The following is a 19,241-nucleotide window of genomic DNA, read 5'->3' on the forward strand; positions in this document are numbered from 1 at the left end:
AAACATTATCCATTGTTACTCAAGTAAAGGATCTGACATCTTCTTCCACCGCTCGATATTTAATTATTTGAAAGCAATTAAGGGTTAAACATTCTGGTTGATCCATGTGTCTTTTCAAACAGACACCAGAGGATGAAATTAAAGGGACACACACACAAACTGTCAATCCTGGTGCATACAATCCAAGTACTTATCATTTGCTTAAATTTTGGTTGCAGGAAATTAGAAATGGGAATTGAATTTGCCATCCTGTCTATGAATGACACACATGCAAGTATTCACACCGACCAAGCACTTGTTATGCAAACATGGGTGGAGCTTTAGATCTGAACTGAAAGGTAAACAATGGCATGTGAATAGAGCAACACCTGTGGAGGAGTTTAACATATGGGGGTATAGCTCAGTGGTAGAGCATTTGACTGCAGATCAAGAGGTCTCCGGTTCAAATCCGGATGCCCCCTCTTTACTACCTTCACAAAATGATTGACTGACCGTAGGCAACAGCTCTGATGTTTCCCGATTGAAGGTATGATAAATGAACCAATAGCAACTTCACAAAGCAACACATTGACAAGTTCATTCCTAGGACATGGAGGAATACAATTTATTTGAGCAAATTCAATAATAAACTTTATGAAAAAGCTACAACATGAACACTTGGCTTACCAACATCATAAGTTGATATATGTATGTACAGATTGCCTTGTAATGGCATGCTACAAGGACATGACCCTTTAATTATTGAAAAACAAAACAAAAAAATAAGTCAGAGAGGCAGACACAGTCAGAAAGTTGATTCACTGTTTCGCTCCCATTTCACAACTCACTCTATAACACAAAGAAAACGCAGCTTTCCAAGCCCAATCTTCTACAAAGAAAAAAGAGAATAAGTAGGGAGTTCGAAAGTCTGAATTGTGCGGCCTTGGTTGGTTCTGATTGTTGCTGTACATCACCGGCCACTAACTAAAACATGACACTCCAGTGACAATATCAATCATCCCTCATGTTCTTTTTTTACTTTTCTTTAAATAAGAATGCATGTCACAAGTTTCAGCCTCCATATTAGGGACTTTAAGCAGCAACAGATTTCAACAGGTTGTCGTAGTAGTGAAATCCAATATTACTAAGCAACTATCACAACGGCTTCTTGGTGCAGAAACCAATTTCACTCGGAATTTTTTTGCTACGATGTCTCTTAAAGAGGCCCTAGAGCATTAGACATATGCTTTAAGAGACCATTTATTTTCAAATAAAGGAGTTTGTATTACTGTACGATATGGAAAGATCAAGCAATTTAGATTGTGCCTTTGGCGTAGTGCTCAAAACTCTTATTCTTCGACATAAATTTGCGAACGCCAAAAGTAGTTCTCGAACGCCATAGCCGGCCACTCAACAGTCGCGGCTTACTTTCTGCCCTTTATGCCTACTGGCAGCAACAAAGGATCTCCTCTCCTGTCTGTTCAGGGACAGGCCTACTCCAGGTCTACTTCAGGGATTTCAGTTCTCTCTCCACTGTTCGACGCCAGGTTTCCTTGGGTTGTCCTCTCTTTCACTGTCCTTCTGGTGTCCAGTGTAGGACAGCTATTGTAATGTCATCCTTTAATTTTTTCTCATGATGTGTCCGATGCATCTCCACCGCCTTCTTGAAATGATGGTCTCTTTACTTTCTTGGTCCGAGTAAGTAATTGCTGGTTGGAGATGGTGTTAGGCCAGAAGGAACTGTCGCTGCTTAAAGTCCCTAATATCATTTGGAGAGAGGATACTGGACAAACACCCATTTGAAAAGTTTAACAGGTTTAATTGCCACTGAGGTAAACAAGACTATAAAGTACTGATCTGTAAATCACCAACAGTATGGTATGAGACCACGAGAAGGCTACGACAGATTCTTACGTATTACAGCGGTCATCTTCTGCCACCTACGTACAGTCGTTTGTATCAAGCTTCACAAATCAAACTGATGAAAACACACAACATCTAAACCTTCATGATATAATCTCACAGCTGGCTGAAATCGAGCATGTATAAAAATCTGAATTTCATAGTGCAGTGCAGATGCTGAACACTACCTTGTGAGCAAAAAATAAATAAGAGCTTAGACATTTTTTAATAGAAGAAAAATGTAGGGGAGGAGACGAGGAGAAAAATGTAAACCCGGTTATTGTGGAGTATTTTGAGTGTTTGTGACACTCCAAAAACACTTTTGAGAAAGTTCTCTCGTGACCTCATCCTTTTCTTGAAAAGCCGTGGGACAAGGACTTAAAAATTAAGTCCGAATTTGAAACAACGCTCGTTCTCGTCAAAGTGTCCGTGGTTTTAGACACGCAGGATTTCAAGACAGTTGTTGTAGCAGATTGCGATCCAGTCGGGCTGCGTGGACGCCCACTGTACGTTGTTGATCTCCCCCTCTGCGGTGTAGGCCAGGATGGGATCCTCAATGGCCCGGGGCATCTGCTGGATGTCCCAGATCAGAGCCTGGTGATCGTCAGCTGAGAAAGGGGAATTTAGAAAAGATGTTAAAGAGTGAAGGAACAGCGAACGAAGGCAGAGGATTACAGATGAAGGAAGGCTTTAGGGTCCTTTTACACTACAGTAGACGATAATGGGCTAAAAGAAAACTGAAATGTTGGTCTTAAATCGCAAACTGTAGCCGAGAGTTGAGCATCAGATTTTCAAAAAGAAACACAGAATAAACATGGATGTTTTTTTGTTTTTTTTAAGAAAACCTCAATCAAAGACTCAATATTTGAATCTGAAGTTGCAGCTGTATTTCCAACAGGAAATAATATGTTTTGCTTGTGTTTTACAAAAAGAGGGTGTATTAAAGGGTTATTTTGTATGAAAATACACTATATACACTCACTGGATATTCAAACTGGGACTATCTAATCCAATACAATACAAATTTTACTTTTATGATGCCTATGATTTTTTTTTTTACAAAGAGGTATCAATTAAATAATACTGTATGTTTTAGCATAAAGATAGTTAGTTAGTCATATTAAAAATATATTCTGAGTTCTCTTTTACAGCTTTTGGATTAGGAAAAAGAGGTTCATTCAAAGAAGCTGTAGTTGTTAAGCTACTGGGTTTGACATAGATTGTCAGGTAATTATATTACAAAATATTTAACGCTTAGTTCTGTGTCTTGATTCTAATGGATATACATAGGATCTTCCAAGCCACATATTTGACATTATACCTTAATAGACCAATTTGGTGTTACATGCAATCAACTCATTCCACTATCTCAAAATGAGGCATTACCTGCAGTGCAGATGTGACATGAGGAGTGCGGCGCCCAGGCGATGCCGTTGACACAAGCGCGATGATTGTTAAGCCGAGCGACTGGAGTGCATGGAACACGTACGTCAAGTATGACCACCTATAGCACAAAAATATTAGTGCAACAGACAAACTAAGTCACTTGGTTCCCATTGGGTTATTTGCCTTACAAAAAAAATATCTAGTTATAATACCTTGGGTGAAAGACAGGCAAAATGTGCCTCACAATTCAATATTTCAATCTCTACATTTCAATTTCTCAATCAAATTTTTTATTTTTTTTTATTATTTAAATTTCAGGTTTCTCTGGCATAATTTTTTTTATTAAACTACAAAAATGGAGGACAGAAACATGACTTCTTAATGTACTTATAGGCTGAGAGAATCCCCATCAAACGTACCTCCATGCCGTCCATAGCCATTGTGGCTAGGTAGTTGGGGTCCTGCTTGTTCCAGCAGAGGCGGAGCAGTGGGTGGTGCTGAGGATCTTCATAGATGATGGTGCTGTGCTCCAGGTGCCGCAGGTCGAACATACGGACGGACCCGTCGGCACCAACAGAGGCAAACATATCTCTACCACCTCCTGCACGACTGAACGCAATGTCATACACCTGTACAGACACATAAGGACATTGAATATGAATATTCGGAATACTCCTAAATACACAAACTAGGGATTTGGATTTGCATTTAGAATTTTTTATCAATACACCTGTTCATGTGACGACACGGCACCATGAATTGATTGACATGTATAAAGTAGCTTTTTTAAAACCGTTTTACTGATAGCAAAAATGATTCTTATCGGTTAACGGGTAACCATGAACATCCCTACTCATGACCACATAATTTTACGGTGCAGACACACACCTCTTTGTCATGAGCGATCAGCTGGGTCTTCACATGTCCAGACACCAGGTTAACTCGGCCCAACACCTGGCCTGTCTCCAGCCCCCAGATGGTGCAGGTGGTGTCGATGCTGGAGGTTCCTAAAGACAGAATTAAACAATATACTAAGCCTCTTTCACACATGATTCCCAGTAACTTAACAGGAACACATTCCCAGCACCACTAGTTATTTTCACTATTTACACAAGCTGCTCCAAACCCCGGAAAATTTGCCGAGTAGCGTCTACACTGCCAAGAAGGTCGAGGTAGGCCGGATATACTTTGATACGCAGCAGCTGACAGTCAAAGTCGTCCTCTGCGTGGACAGAGACAAGCTTTCGTATACACTTTTGTCCAATTTCTAGCCATTTTTGAAGAATGGAGTTTGACAAACAAAAGACGTTGGTATTCGGTTTGGTTTCAAGGCGCTGCTGCGGTTGTAAACAAATCGTAGATTAAATACGTCATCAGCTCCATCTTTCATCATACGGATTTAGCTATGTGCCCGTTGGCGTAATTTCCATGCTTAAATTCACAACAAAGTCTTCCCGGTATATTCCCGCCCGGTAATGTTACAAGGTCTTGATGTGGGAACTTGCCAGAGCAGATTTGCCTTAAAATCATGACCTCTTCCCGGGAAAATGGCAGCACATAACGGGGGAAAGCTGCATTTGTGAATGAGGCTTTAAACTTTTCAAATTAAAAGATAAACAAAGTCGAATGTACAGCCAGCTCATAATTTACAGTGGCTTTCTTACCCAGCAGATTTGGATCAACTTCATTCCAGTCGAAGGACGTGAGAGGGGCACAGAAGTCCGAGTTCTTGTTGTTATTCAGCAAACATTCAAGGCGTGTCTCTGTGTCACTGACCTGCGTAAAATAATATGGCACGTTAGTGTGGCACAAGTCGGTAGAGTCGATCCATTGTTGCTTTTTATCTTTTCATGGAGTTTAATGATTAAATATATTTACATATACATATATATATATATATTATTACATTACAGTGAATTCAACCATGAAGGTACAAACTCCAAGAATCACATAAGTAGGTTAGCTTCAAATAGGCCAACAACAAAGTGCTTCATGTAAGTGACATTTTTTAAAATATTTATTATTATAACCATCATCATCTTCTTAAAAAAGGTGCAGTCGCAAGAGCTGTCTTTTTAGTCTGTGGCGGAGGACATTTTGCTATCCTGATGTCAATGTGGAGATTGATCCATATACAGTATAAAGATTTATTGGACAGACTTTTCCTTTAAAGGAATAGTTTCCAAAAAATGTTTAGCTTTTTGGCTCACTCTCCAGCCCGCATGCACAGTTACGTGTATGAACAGTTTCTGTCGCCTCTTCTGAAGCCGGAGAGTGAGGCAAAACGCAAAAAATTAAATATGATGAATTATCCCTTTAACATCAGGTATATATCGTACCCTCCAGATGCGCAGGTAGTCCCCGCTGGTGGCCAGCAGGTCGGGGTAAACGCCCTTGGTGTCGGGGATCCACATGATCTTGGTGGTGGGGTAAGGATGGTCGAACGTGTTCCTGCAAACAAACTCCGAGCTCTCCTCCTCCAGACCCACCAGCTGAACCTGTGCACGAGCAAACACGTTGCCGGTTATTTAAAGACCAAATGACTTCACCAGGGTTATACAGCTATAGGCAAGTTAGATTTTTAAGAATGTTTAAATGTTTTTTTTAATGCAGCTTGAAATTAAAAATAAAATGTGTTTTACAATGAATAAGAATAAAGAAAAAATACATCAATTACTTTGGGTTAGGTTCAAGTTTGGCCAAATATTTATTGTTAAATAAAAACACAAACATATGAACAACATGATAGTGTACATATGTGGAACAAAATATATAATGTAAATATGTAGATTTAATCACAACGTAAATATAGTAATGTACAATATACAAATTCTTCTTATAAAAAATATATATATATCCAATGTGGTTGCTGACGACCAGTGCAACACGTCAAAACCACTATGGCAATGCACTGTAGTGACCCTTATATGCAGTGACAAGTATTCTCTAAGGCCCTTTTTTTATTTACACAGTTAATGGCTTATAGGACTTTTGAACGATTGATTTAAGACATGTTATTACCAATAAGGCTATATTTTTAGATTAATGAATCCAATGCCTTTTAAGACTTTTGAAGGGTGTGCAGGAGACAGTGCAGCCAGGGTTAGAAATAGCATTAGCTATATATAGTGTCACTAAGGGAAAATACTATTTAAGACAAGAAGAGACACAGAAGCTGTACATTTACTCAGAAACACTTCGTGCTGTGGTGTAAACGTGTTATAAAAACAAACCAAACATTGTGATTGTAATACTTGGTGCTACGCAGGACAGCTAGCATTAGCATTAGCTCGATGAATGACCATTAAAAACACACACTGCGCACCTTGTTGTTGTATTCCTCCACAAAGCTGCCCAGTGCCAAACGAAAGCGTTTGTCGGGCCGTACGCTCCAGTTCATTGCGTACACCGTCCATGGTGCCTCGTATTTGTATATTTCTTTTCTTTTGCCGTGAAGAGACATCCTGTTGTGAGAGCAGCTAACAAGCTAACGTTAGCTAACTACGAAATAAGTAGACCTCTGAGCAAACTGCTACCGGTTACTCAGCCTGCGCGAGCAAGTGTCCCCCGATGTGGTGATAATGATCATTTAATTACACAAATATGGTCTCAGAGGAAGATTTTTCACCGCTTTACTTAACAAAGAGTGGCATTGCTCGTTACGATCTAACGGACAGTCAAGTCAGACAGAATAAAAGCTAAAACCAGATATAATTTTCAAAATAAAAGGAGCAATCAAAATAATAGATTTTATAAGAAAGTATTAAATGTAGAGTGTAACACAATTTAAATTGCAGACTACATTGTTTAATGATTTTTATTTATATATATACATGTGTTTATAATTTTGTGATTATTTTATTTAGAATGTCATACGGACACGGTCAAGTAAGTATTTATTTTATATAGAAGACATTTTCCTTTGTGGTTTTTATTTATTCATATTTCCACATTTGTATGACTTGGTTCCATATTTGTTTTACCCAATTTACTACTACTGTGTGTGTGTGTGTGTGTGTGTGTGTGTGTGTGTGTGTGTGTGTGTGTGTGTGTGTGTGTGTGTGTGTGTGTGTGTGTGTGTGTGTGTGTGTGTGTGTGTGTCCAACAGCTTTTCCAGTGAGTGTAAAATGTAAAAACAATGACGAAACTATTATTATTATATATTATAGGCTTATATAAAAAATATAAAAAGCAGAAATGCCTGCACTTCATTGTAGGCTATTTCGCAAAACAGATGTCCAGGTTCATGGTTGTCATGTATGCAAAAATGTATGTACGTTTTTATTGCTTATTACTGCTATCTATTTATCTATCTATCTATCTATCTATCTATCTATCTATCTATCTATCTATCTATCTATCTATCTATCTATCTATCTATCTATCTATCTATCTATCTATCTATCTATCTATCGATCCATCCATCCATCCATCCATCCATCCATCCATCCATCCATCCATCCATCCATCCATCCATCCATCCATCCATCCATCCATCCATCCATCCATCCATCCATCCATCCATCCATCCATCCATCCATCTATCTATCTATCTATCTATCTATCTATCTATCTATCTATCTATCTATCTATCTATCTATCTATCTATCTATCTATCTATCTATCTATCTATCTATCTATCTATTGATGTAGTTACATACTGTGACCACAGGAGGGCGCAGGAGACCCATTATTACACACCGGTATCATAACCATCAACTCCACTAGTGTCAAGTTGAATACGACATTTCAAAAGCATCCACACAATTTCCGGTAAAATGTTTCAAAATAAGACTTTTGAATGTGTGTAGAAAGTGATTCAGTACATCCTGTGGCGACACTTTTGCTTTGAAAGGTCGCTTCCTCTATTCTAACATCACTACAAGGACAGTTCAGCTAAACCAGCGTCACGTTTATTGTCACATTAATTCTACAGGTAAGCTTTTTTACTACTTTTGGTAACTAGTTCTGTCAAAGTAGACTTATTTTCCTTTTTGTGTTATAAAGAAAAAATGTACTTCTTTCCGTTCAGGATCTAGTTGGTCGCTGGCAATAAGGTGCCATGCTAGTTAGCCACCGTTAGCATGCTACTAGGAGCTAATTACATGGTACTGGGGGATGGGTCTGCTAATGTGACTACGCCTTGGGGTCTTTAATCCTAAATATGTCACCACCGAGAAAGTGTGAAGTAATAGTTAGGAACTGAGTGCCTTTAAATAAACGCAGAGAGTCAGAAACTGCTCATTATTTTAGCCTGTTAGCATTGGCTGAAGTTAGTAGCGTTAGCTTTGTTTAGTTGAATATTCACAAGATTTAAACCACACACATGATGGTTCAGCTGCTTAGGTTTGGCCCAGCTTAACCTTTACGCTGCTTCATTAGTGCAACATTGTGTCATACATCTTGATTATATTGTCGCTTACTTTCTTTTTTCACTGTCAAACAAACAGCTTTCTTGAAAATATCTAACATTTCCATTTACCTATATGGTTCCTACAGATCCTTAAGGAAAGTCTTAATAAGTTAATCTAAAAATTAAGGCCTTAATGTATTCAAATGTATTAAACTAATCTTTCTAAAGTCTTCTATGTGCTAAGACATCTGGAGCAGGATTTCATCAATATGTTCCCCCTGACGTTGCAGTTCATTAAAATCATTGTAGCATAATTTATTGTTTTTATATAATTACCAATGCCTCTCACATTAACATCACGCAGAACAGCATGGGGTTGATCTGGAGTGGTCACGTTAAGACATTTAAGTGACACATTTTTATTATTATTATTATTATTCGCTGTTTGAAAGTGAATTTCGAATCTTTTCAACCTTTGAAGTAGATCTTTTTAACTTTTTCTCTGGACCAAGGAAGTCTAGTTGTATGCTAACCCAAAGTAATTGATTTCGTTTTTCCCAACTGTTTTGACTTTTGTAATATTACATGTTGTTAATTTTGTCATAAGTGACATTTAAAAAAGTCTTAAATCTAACTTGGCTTAGTGTGAAGAATAGATAATGAATAACTTTTCTTTACACTGAAATGAGCTTTATTCTAATCTGTAGTAAAGCTTACATTAGATAATATGATGCAGCATGTCTAAGTGAATGATTGGTAGAATAACCTTAAAACAGCACAGAATGAGTGAATTGTTTCAGGGTGAAAGTCTCACAAAGAGTTTTACAGCTTTTACAAGGTTGACAGTGAGCTTTTTCTGTAGGAACACTGTTTATAGCCCTGATTTGTACTAGCCATTGTTTTCTAGTTGATATCGGTCTGTGGGGATTGGTTTCACATTGAGATTTTTCATAGTTGAAATATATAAATTGCCATTAATTGGTCCGATTAATCATAAAAAAGGATGTGAAAAACTAGCTTCTGCCTTATTTTGTTTAAGTCATAACAACACTCTTTAAATAGTTACATTTGTTGGTTTAAGAAAAGTTATATCTGAAAATAATACAGTAATGCAAGGTACAACATGTGATCCTTTACTGAAGTGCTTTCTTGTTTATAAAAGGGTGTGTGTCTCTCTATTGTTTTGTGTTGTGGTAACGCAACTTCTCTGTCACTTCTCAACCCAGCCTTATTTCTATATTTTCCCCATCTGTTGCATTGACTCTGTCTCCCTCTGTATTACAGGTCCCACCATGCGTAGTGTGTATCTCCTGATACCTGCGCTGCTGCTGCTCCTGGCCTTCCCCGTCTCTAGAGGGCGCTACAACGATGACTTTGACGATGGCGATGACGTGGCAGAGTTTGATGACAATGACTTTGCTGAGTTTGAAGACATGAACGAGGATGGCGCCCCCGAGACGGAGACGGCCCCTCCACCGCGTGCCTCCGAGGCAGCACAGCAAGAAGACGAGGAGGACGAAGATGAAGCTACTGTGGAGCTGGAGGAACAGGATGGCTTTGAGGAGGAAGAGGCACAGGTACACTGCCTTGTATTGATGTTTACAGTTCAATTTATGACCCCAGTTTTCCATAATAAATGTTTTGATTTATAAATGTCCATATTTATGCCTCTGCGCCCATGATAGCTGAATGGCGGACTTTCTTCAAACAAGGCAGTAATCGACTCTCACTCGAGGATGAACTGATTATAATTAGGAGGTTATAGGTCAAAGCTTACATGAGCACAATATCTTGAACAGTCTTCGAGGTTTTCGTCAAATTTGTCACAAACTCACACTTTGATTGGAAGTCAAACTGATTACATTTAGAGGTGAAAGGTCAAGGTCACTGTGACCTTGCATGTTTTTAGCGCAATATCTCAGGAACTCTTTGAGGGATTTTCTTCAAAGTTGGTCGGTTCTGACTCAAAGATGAACTGAAAAGATTTTGGTGGTCAAAGGTTACTGCTACCTTTTATATATTGCGAGGACGCAGTGACCATATTTTAGCTTCTTAGGAGGTTAACCGTCTTAAAAGCATTGCCTACCAACACTGCACTTTCAACATTCAGCAATTGTATGCCTTACGGAGGAATATAACCGACAACCAATACATCAATGGCGCTTTTCCACTGCATGGTATCAGCTCAACTCGACTCAACTCGCATTTTTGGCGTTTCCACCGCGAAAACATGGTACCTGGTACCTGGAGCAGCTGCTTTTTTTGGTATCGCCTCGCTCTAGGTTCCAAGCGAGCTGAGCCGATGCTAAAAGGTGACGTCGGCAGATGACCGGCCGCTGATTGGCCAGACGGTATCTGGCCAATCAGCGGCCGGCCCTCTGCCGACGCTTCTGATTGGCCAGAGACTACCGGCTTCATTCTGTTGTTTATTCTCCCCAACTCTCCGGGACTTTTGAGTGTATTTTGTCTCGCCGCGTGAAGCCTTCTCTGGCTCTTTCATTTGATTTGCATCACAGATCTGAATTTTTTTTCCATATATTCACTAAGCTCACCCAGTTGTGTTGGTTGTTGGGGAAGTTACTTTAAACATACAAGAGGAGACATGTAGGGCAGCTAGCAGCTAGGCTAAATAGCCTATAGTAGCCAGCTGGGACAGACATGATAGCGAGCGATTACATTACAAGCCTTGGACTGAACTGATTACCTCAATAAAATATTCAGGCTGAGACACGGCTTGCATTTGAAAACACGTATCCTGAAACAAGCACTTAACAGTCAACTTTATCATGCCCGTGTTTACATGCATAGGGATGTACACGACGCATCCCTACAGCTGACTGTGTGGCAGTCACACATCGGGATACCAACCCTCCCTTTTAATGGCCTGTCACAATATTCTTCTACGTCTTTTAGCAAACAGATACAAGGGGGGTATTTCTTACACATTTTCCATCCGTGTTTTTGGCGGTTGGTTCAGTTAATGGTGCAACAACTGATCGTAATTTCTGCTTTGCTACTTTGCTCCGGAGTAGGCTTTCAGGAGGTACTATTTGCAGTGGAAAACGACCCGTGCTGCTGCCAAGCCAAGTTGAACTGAGTCGAGTCGAGTTGAGTTGAGCTACATGTGCGGTGGAAAAGCGCCACTAGTTTGATTTTATGTTATTTTATTTATATTGAAGCTAATTCAACTTAATTTGTCCCTAGGATCAAGACATGTACAGTAAATATGACAAGGATGAGTTTGAGGGGATTGGAGACATGGACAAGCCTGGCCACTCCATGAAAGACCCCCTCATAATCCACACGGTAAGCCGGATTTATTGCTAAAACCTTCTCACATATGCGGTCTTCTGCCTCTTCTTCCTAAATCACTTTGCAAAATTGCACAGCTCTTTATCATGAATAACTTACTGCACATATCTCTCTTTTTGTAATTTTTTTTAACTATACAGTTTTATATTTTATATTTTTCATTTAATTTTTTTATATAATTCGACTTTGTTGTTATGCATCATTCCAATGACTGCTGTCAGGAATACTCTGAAACTGTTGCTTTTGGCAACGGATTCCTTTTAGCCTACATTTACACAAAAATGGTCTAGCTAAAAAACACCACCCTGCAACCTGTTTTTAAAAGTTAACGTTTTCAGCCCACAGCACGTTCTTGTCATATAAACAAACGACCCGAAACGTACAAATACTTTTGCATTAATGTTGAAAACGTTACGGTGTAAACAGCCCCTTAATTTCCATGGTTTCAGTCACACTGATACTGATACAATACATTGGTCAATCTGTTACGGTGTATAAGTTGGCCACCAAGTAACAAGAAATTCTATTAAAGAAATGCCAAACTAGGTTAAAGGTGAAACAGTGTCATCATTAAAGTTTGTCCTAAATTATACTGACAAGTTAATTTGTGAACTTTAAAATCTCCCACTCAGTTTATATCTTTACCAGCATTTAAAAAAAATCTACAACAATATTATTTGTTGTATGAATATGTTATGAAATAACAAGTAGATGTCTAAATATCTTTATCTGATTTAAAACCTAAACAAATATCAGTTTTAAAAGCTCAATGCTATTGGTACTACACAAACTGATTTGTGTTTTTTATTTAGACACATTTGAAATAGTTTGAGTTATTATGCTGAAGACTTGGTGTTTCTCTGCAGGTTCCTGCTCATCTACAGAACAGTTGGGAGAGTTACTACATGGAGATCCTGATGGTGACTGGCCTGTTGGCTTACATCATGAACTACATCATCGGCAAGAACAAGAACAGTCGCCTCGCTCACGCCTGGTTCAACTCACACAGAGAACTGCTGGAGAGCAACTTTGCACTAGTGGGTGAGTTCCTCCAGCAGCCTAGAGAAATACTGTAGCATACCCTGTGTGTTGTCCTGGGACATGGTAAAATGCATTTAATGGTGACAAATGAATGAATGAAAAGTGTATTTTTGTGTCATGTCAAACTAGTGACCCCTCCCATAAGGGATTACAAGACATTGGCTGAGAGTGTATTATACAGAATGTGAGTATGACTGAATGGAATGAATGCATAACTAATTTATATCTATTTTATTGAGTCCGGTCCTTGAGGGAGCTTGAATTTTGTCTTGTGTTTTTTACAACACCAATAAAGAATCTTATCTTATCTTATGACACTGATATAATAAATCACAAAGTGTGTAGTACATACACATTCACAATACACTAATTTTTTATCTAATACATACAGAACCGGATAAACTGAAACTAAATATAAAGTGACATCTTTCTCTTAGCCCCGTCTTTTGACAGTCTGTATAAAGCAGTTCACTGGTTAACTGTCTATAATTTGATTTGAATAGGGGATGACGGCACAAGTAAAGATGCAGTGAGCACTGGGAAGCTGAATCAGGAAAATGAACACATCTACAACCTGTGGTGCTCAGGGCGCGTCTGCTGTGAAGGCATGCTGATCCAACTCAAGGTATGGCCACTGTGTTTTATTCATAGGTGTGTGTCGGCAATGTCTGTCTGCACTGTATGTATACAGTAACTTCTTATTCCTTGTGGTCTATTCTAGTTTCTGAAGAGGCAGGACCTGCTGAACGTACTGGCCAGGATGATGAGGCCTGTAGGTGATCAAGTGGTACGTATCAGTCACATAGTAATTCAATTTAGTCTGTGAAGTGGAACACGGACACAGATACACTGACTGGACTGTAGTTCTTACAATCATTTTCTGTTTTTCAGCAAATTAAAGTAACTCTAAATGATGAGGACATGGATACGTTTGTGTTTGCGGTTGGCACCAAGAAAGCCACGGCCCGGCTTCAGAAGGAGATGCAGGACTTGGTAAATATCTTGCAAAACTTGTGTATATGAAATTGATCCAGTCTTAAGAAATGTTTATTATTCAGTCATATTTATGGCTGGTAAATTAATCATGATTTTAATCGAAAATCAAAATATAAACAGTTGCAATGTTCAATTTCCAGGAAGGTGCAATATTTGTTAACAGCTAACTATGTCAAACTACCATTTAAAATTAAATATTGGCATGCTGCAGAGACGTCCTGCCTACAAATCCTATTGTTCAGACTTGAGAAAACATCTTTGTTTGGTACAGATTCCCACCATTATCATCTTCATATGTTTTTCAATGAAAATGAGAATGATGACCTAAAAGGGACCATTCCCTCTAACATAGCAAATTATATTGCAATTGCAATACCAATCACAATTATCGAAATTAGATATTTTTCTAAATTGTGCAGCCCTAGTGGTATTGGTCCTACACAAACGGATCGTATTTTCTAATCATAGAAATTTCGACATAGACTATTATTCCTTACTACTTTTTATTAATACTTGAACAATGTTGTTTTTCCATAGAGTGAGTTCTGCGGTGACAAACCCAAGTCTGGGGCCAAGTATGGGATCCCGGAGTCTCTGGCTATTCTAAGCGAGATGGGTGAAGTCACAGATGGAGTGATGGACAACAAGGTAATGTACTTCTTATTACTTCCTAGCTTGCACATTATATAACGACTTAAAGGCTTTTTGATTCGGTCAAAAACATTGCCCTCTCTTTAAATACAGCTCTTTCATGTCTCTCTATGTGTTTTGTATTTTAGATGGTGCATTATATCACCAACAATGCTGACAAGATCGAGTCCATCCATTTCTCGGACCAATTTTCTGGTCCAAAAATTATGCAAGAGTAAGAATTTATTAAAAAATTGTAATCCATTCTATGCAAAGTGTGTTTTTTAGAATTATATTATTTACTATTTGTTACTAACTGCTCTGTTGTTGTTGTTTTTTCAGGGAGGGTCAGCCCTTAAAGCTGCCTGAAACTAAGAAGACACTGCTGTTTACATTTAATGGTGAGCATTTTCTCCCTTTCAAAAAAATTAAATACAAATATTATACCATATTTCCTGATAATTATATTTTAACTTGTGTGTGTGTGTAGTGCCTGGTATGGGTAACACCTCTCCCAAAGACATGGACAGTCTGCTTCCTCTGATGAACATGGTGATCTACAGCATCGACAAAGTCAAGAAACTTCGTCTGAACAGAGAGGTGAGCTGGATTCACATCTGAATCAGTCATTCTTAGGAATGATTGTTGTGTAAATCCCTTTTTTTCCAAATCAGTGACTATCTAATACAATCCACTACCTGTCCGTATTTCGTTGTGCGCTGAAAAATAAATCTTGTGTTTTTAAATAGCCTAGGCTTTGTAAACGGGTACAGGGCTATACAGTGCGACAGTTTTGATCGCATTTGCTACTGAAATTGATCACGTGCGATGATGAATACAAGTCCATTCGCACTAGTGCTAGTTGATAATGAGGAGATGCTGTCTTTGAAACACAGAGGAGAGATGCACAACACTGCTTAGAGGGCTCTACATTAACACTCCAAATGGGGGTAAATGTAGTCTTAGGCAAGTAAGTTATTGAGTCCACCCTTCACTTTGGCTTGTGAAAGATATGTGTCCTCGGGATCTGTGCTGTGCAGCGATTCTACCGTATAAAAACTTCACCAACGGTAATAACCGGAAGGAGATTACCGCAGTTAAGTTAGCGCGTGTGCAAACAGAACATTTCCTGTGCGCCTTCACGTTAAAAGCCTGTTACTAGCCAAACGTGAGTTGACTTTTATTTTGAAGCCAGTAAGAACAGGAAGTTAGCGCTTCACAGCCCTGCAGTGCTCTAGCTTGAAAGGCAACTCATTCAGCTGCAGAGAAAAGTCAACAGTAGTCTAAAAACAAAGTTTGAAATAAGCCACTGAAGAACAACTTCCAACACATTCACAACAACCTATTTAATTTATCCTAAATTGTACCAATATGTATACTTATTTATTTAATAGGCTATGTTTAACGTTTTAAAGTTTGGTTTTAATTAACAGAAGGACATTTTCAAAAAAATAATATTATTATTAATATAATAAGTATATGTATATACAAAACATATATAGATATAGATATTATTTTTATATTTTTATGGGGAAAAATTATTCTGAATCAGCAAAAAATTGCAATTGGCAGGTTAGATTATTTTGTCTAAATTGCAATCAGTGCACCCCTATTCATTATTCTACAATTATTACTGCACACACTAGGATATAATATTAATTGAGAATCTCAAAGGAGACCAAGATGACAGGCTCAAAGGTAATTACAGTGAAATGCAAGGGTTAAGGTTATGCAAATTTTCGATCATACTTTTGTGCTACCAAATAATTTTTTGTGCTACTGAATTTTTTTGCTTGCTAGCACCAGTGCTACCACCTAAAAAAATAAGCGTACAGCCCTGGGGTATGTAAGCAAAGGTGGCCCACCCTAGCCAGCGACATACCCATTTTCAGAGCTTAAGCTGTGTATTAATACTGGATTTTTTTTTCAGCACACACTTTTTCAGGTAGTGAATTGTGAGAAAATATTCAATGATTTTGACAAAATTATTTTGACAAGAGTTCATATGAATATAAAGTGCAGTTACAAGTCACTTTCTTCCACTTGGATTTTTAGGGTAAGCAGAAAGCAGACAGGAACCGTGCCCGTGTGGAGGAGAACTTCCTGAAGCAGACCCACGCTCAGCGTCAGGAGGCGGCCCAGACCCGCCGCGAGGAGAAGAAGAGAGCGGAGAAGGAAAGGATCATGGCTGAGGAGGATCCTGAGAGACAGCGCCGTCTGGAGGTGGGACCTCAGAAATGAAACGCACACACACCACACAAAAAGACATTTAAAGATATAGTTTGATTTGCATTCTTGCATAGAGTTACATGAGAAGGTTGAGATAACATACTTGGGTGTTTGTGGTAAAAATGGCACTGTCCAAAAAGTAACTAAATCCACCGCTAAAGCTCAATTAACTTGTTGGCTAAAAGCTACGAAATAAGAAATGGTCCAACAGATTACCCTCTGTGAAACCAAAACATGTTTTTCCTTTTTATACATTTTGGTTTTTGTGTAGATTAAAAAACAAAATTTAACTTGAGCCTTTGTAGGTGTTGGTAGATGGGTTTTGTGACCTTTGGATAGAGCCATGGTAGCCGTCCCCTCCACCTGTTTCATTTTTATTTTAGACATGAGTATCAATCTTCTCATCTTACTGTAATCAGTATATTTCTCAAAATGTCAAACAAAAAATTAAGTAAATCATCCAAATAATTATAGAGTTCTCATTTTTATATCTCAAATAAATATATTGTTTTTCTTGTGTTGTTCTTTCAGGAAGCGGCCCAGCGTCGTGATCAGAAGAAGATTGAGAAGAAGCAGATGAAGATGAAGCAAATCAAAGTGAAAGCCATGTGAGCAATCACCCCGGGGATCGCGAAACAAGCACACGTTGAATTCAGTGCTCCTCTCAGCTCAGACACTTTCTCTCCTGCTTCTTCCACCACAGTCTGCAGCTCTGGCTCACATGTCGCTCATGCATCTCAACAGACATCCTGCACCTCTAGGTGTGTCAAGCTTAGCTGTCTGTGTCAACACCTGCTCCATTTTGGTGTGGCCCAATCTTTATGACTGAAAGTGAACTGTCCGTGTCAAATGAACGGGACTTTTTCACCATCAAATATGTCACTACAATTCATGCCGGGATGTGTTTTTTTTTCTTCTATTTTTGTCCGACAAACAAAATTAATCAAAGCTCTGTTGTAAAGCTGTGTAGCTTGTGAGTTTTTTTAAAAAGTTATTCTGCTGGGAAGGAACGTGCTATTGGGTGATGTTGAGCCACATTTTTAAAAGGAATGAAAGCATTGCTGTCATTTCCATCAAAAAGGAATTACCATTAATATAATCTTAAATGACACTATCAAATTTTTAATTTATATCTTCTATGAGATTGGTTTTCTTGCAGGCTGTTTCTAATGAATATCTGAGCAAATGTAATAAAATGCACTGGAATCTGGGAAACTGTTTCCTTGTTTGTATTAAATTCTTAATTAAAGTAATTGTTTTTAAGGCAGAGAAATGGTTGTGTAATACATAAAAACTGATACAGACCTCTTGGTAGCAGCAGTTAAAAGAGTGGGGGACTATTAATGGGGAGCAGAATGGGTGAGGCTTAATGCTAAATTTAACTTTCAGATTGTGTCAGCAGTCTGAACTAGATTTGGTTACATCAGTGTGGTTGACGAGCTAAAATGGATACAATAACCATGACTATCCAGATGTAGGTCTGGGTATCATAAAAACTGTGATCCCCTTTAGATAATCTTTAAATTGGTATTAACAAATAAATGACTCAAGCAACTCAATCCTTTAACGCAAACTATAAATAGCAAAGAAGTAAATAAATAACATACAAAACTATAATAATTTCCAACAGTGCATATGACACAGTATGATGTTCTTCCATGTATCTGGCTTTTGCACACTTAATTTGACCCGTATTCAGCATGCTTAAGTTGATAGCATTATCTTACCATAATTATTTATATCTAGTATATTCATTTAATTTATGTCTACTTTTCTACTGTGCTCCCCGTCATGGAGTTCACATAGTTTTTATCTTATCTGTTTGTCACTCTCTTCCCTCTTCAGGAGGGAAGAGGGTTGTCACACTTAATAGCGTTCTCTTGTGGAAACCAGTCCGTCCAATAAGGAAATATGTAATAAAACACGGACAGGAGCCATTTTACTACATTTTGCCAACAATCATTTTGATTCAATTAACATTTTGAATGCACTTTTTCTATCATCCCCCAAAAGGTTTTCGGATTGACTTTTTTATTGATAATCAATTTGACAAAACTAGTTATTGTTGGTTGTGGTGTTACTGCTCAGCCTCTAGGGGCGCATTGTTCACTTTCCTGGGCTTGGTTCAGTATGAGCAGATTCGAACATATTCTGTCAACGGTACAAATTTGTTTATTTATATTAAAAAACAGTTGTTTAGCTACTTAAAATATTTTTCTCCCGATCATGATTGAATTACATCATACTCGGTCAGGATTTTTTCCTCATCATGCATCAATTTTTTTTTACTTTTTTTCAACACACATTTTCAAGGAGTTATGTATTTGAAAACCCCCAATTAATAACATGATATATCATGTGAAAACTAGAAAATACAAATATAATAGTAATATAAAATCCATTGTGGTGGCTG

General features: G+C 38.2%; 2 protein-coding genes across 2 annotated transcripts; one reads left to right on the plus strand and one right to left on the minus strand.

Annotated features, from left to right (window-relative positions):
- Positions 1-586: 586 nt before the first annotated feature.
- Positions 587-6,943, minus strand: dcaf7 (ddb1 and cul4 associated factor 7). Its single transcript, XM_080044263.1, has 7 exons — positions 6,593-6,943; positions 5,607-5,765; positions 4,932-5,043; positions 4,156-4,274; positions 3,687-3,896; positions 3,268-3,385; positions 587-2,489 (listed from the first exon to the last, which is right to left on the minus strand). Exons 1-7 carry the CDS (start codon positions 6,728-6,730, stop codon positions 2,317-2,319), a joined length of 1,029 nt encoding a protein of 342 aa, XP_079900389.1. The 5' UTR covers positions 6,731-6,943; the 3' UTR covers positions 587-2,316.
- Positions 6,944-8,130: 1,187 nt separating this feature from the next.
- Positions 8,131-18,038, plus strand: ccdc47 (coiled-coil domain containing 47). The gene is made up of 13 exons (XM_080044258.1): positions 8,131-8,203; positions 9,905-10,197; positions 11,825-11,926; positions 12,799-12,973; positions 13,477-13,598; positions 13,695-13,760; positions 13,865-13,966; positions 14,507-14,617; positions 14,749-14,834; positions 14,942-15,000; positions 15,090-15,199; positions 16,655-16,822; positions 17,360-18,038. Exons 2-13 carry the CDS (start codon positions 9,913-9,915, stop codon positions 17,438-17,440), a joined length of 1,467 nt encoding a protein of 488 aa, XP_079900384.1. The 5' UTR covers positions 8,131-8,203; positions 9,905-9,912; the 3' UTR covers positions 17,441-18,038.
- Positions 18,039-19,241: the final 1,203 nt, after the last annotated feature.

The sequence above is a fragment of the Ammodytes marinus genome (genome assembly GCF_949987685.1).
Source record: "Ammodytes marinus genome assembly, chromosome: 16".
Classification (NCBI taxonomy): Eukaryota; Metazoa; Chordata; class Actinopteri; order Uranoscopiformes; family Ammodytidae; genus Ammodytes; species Ammodytes marinus.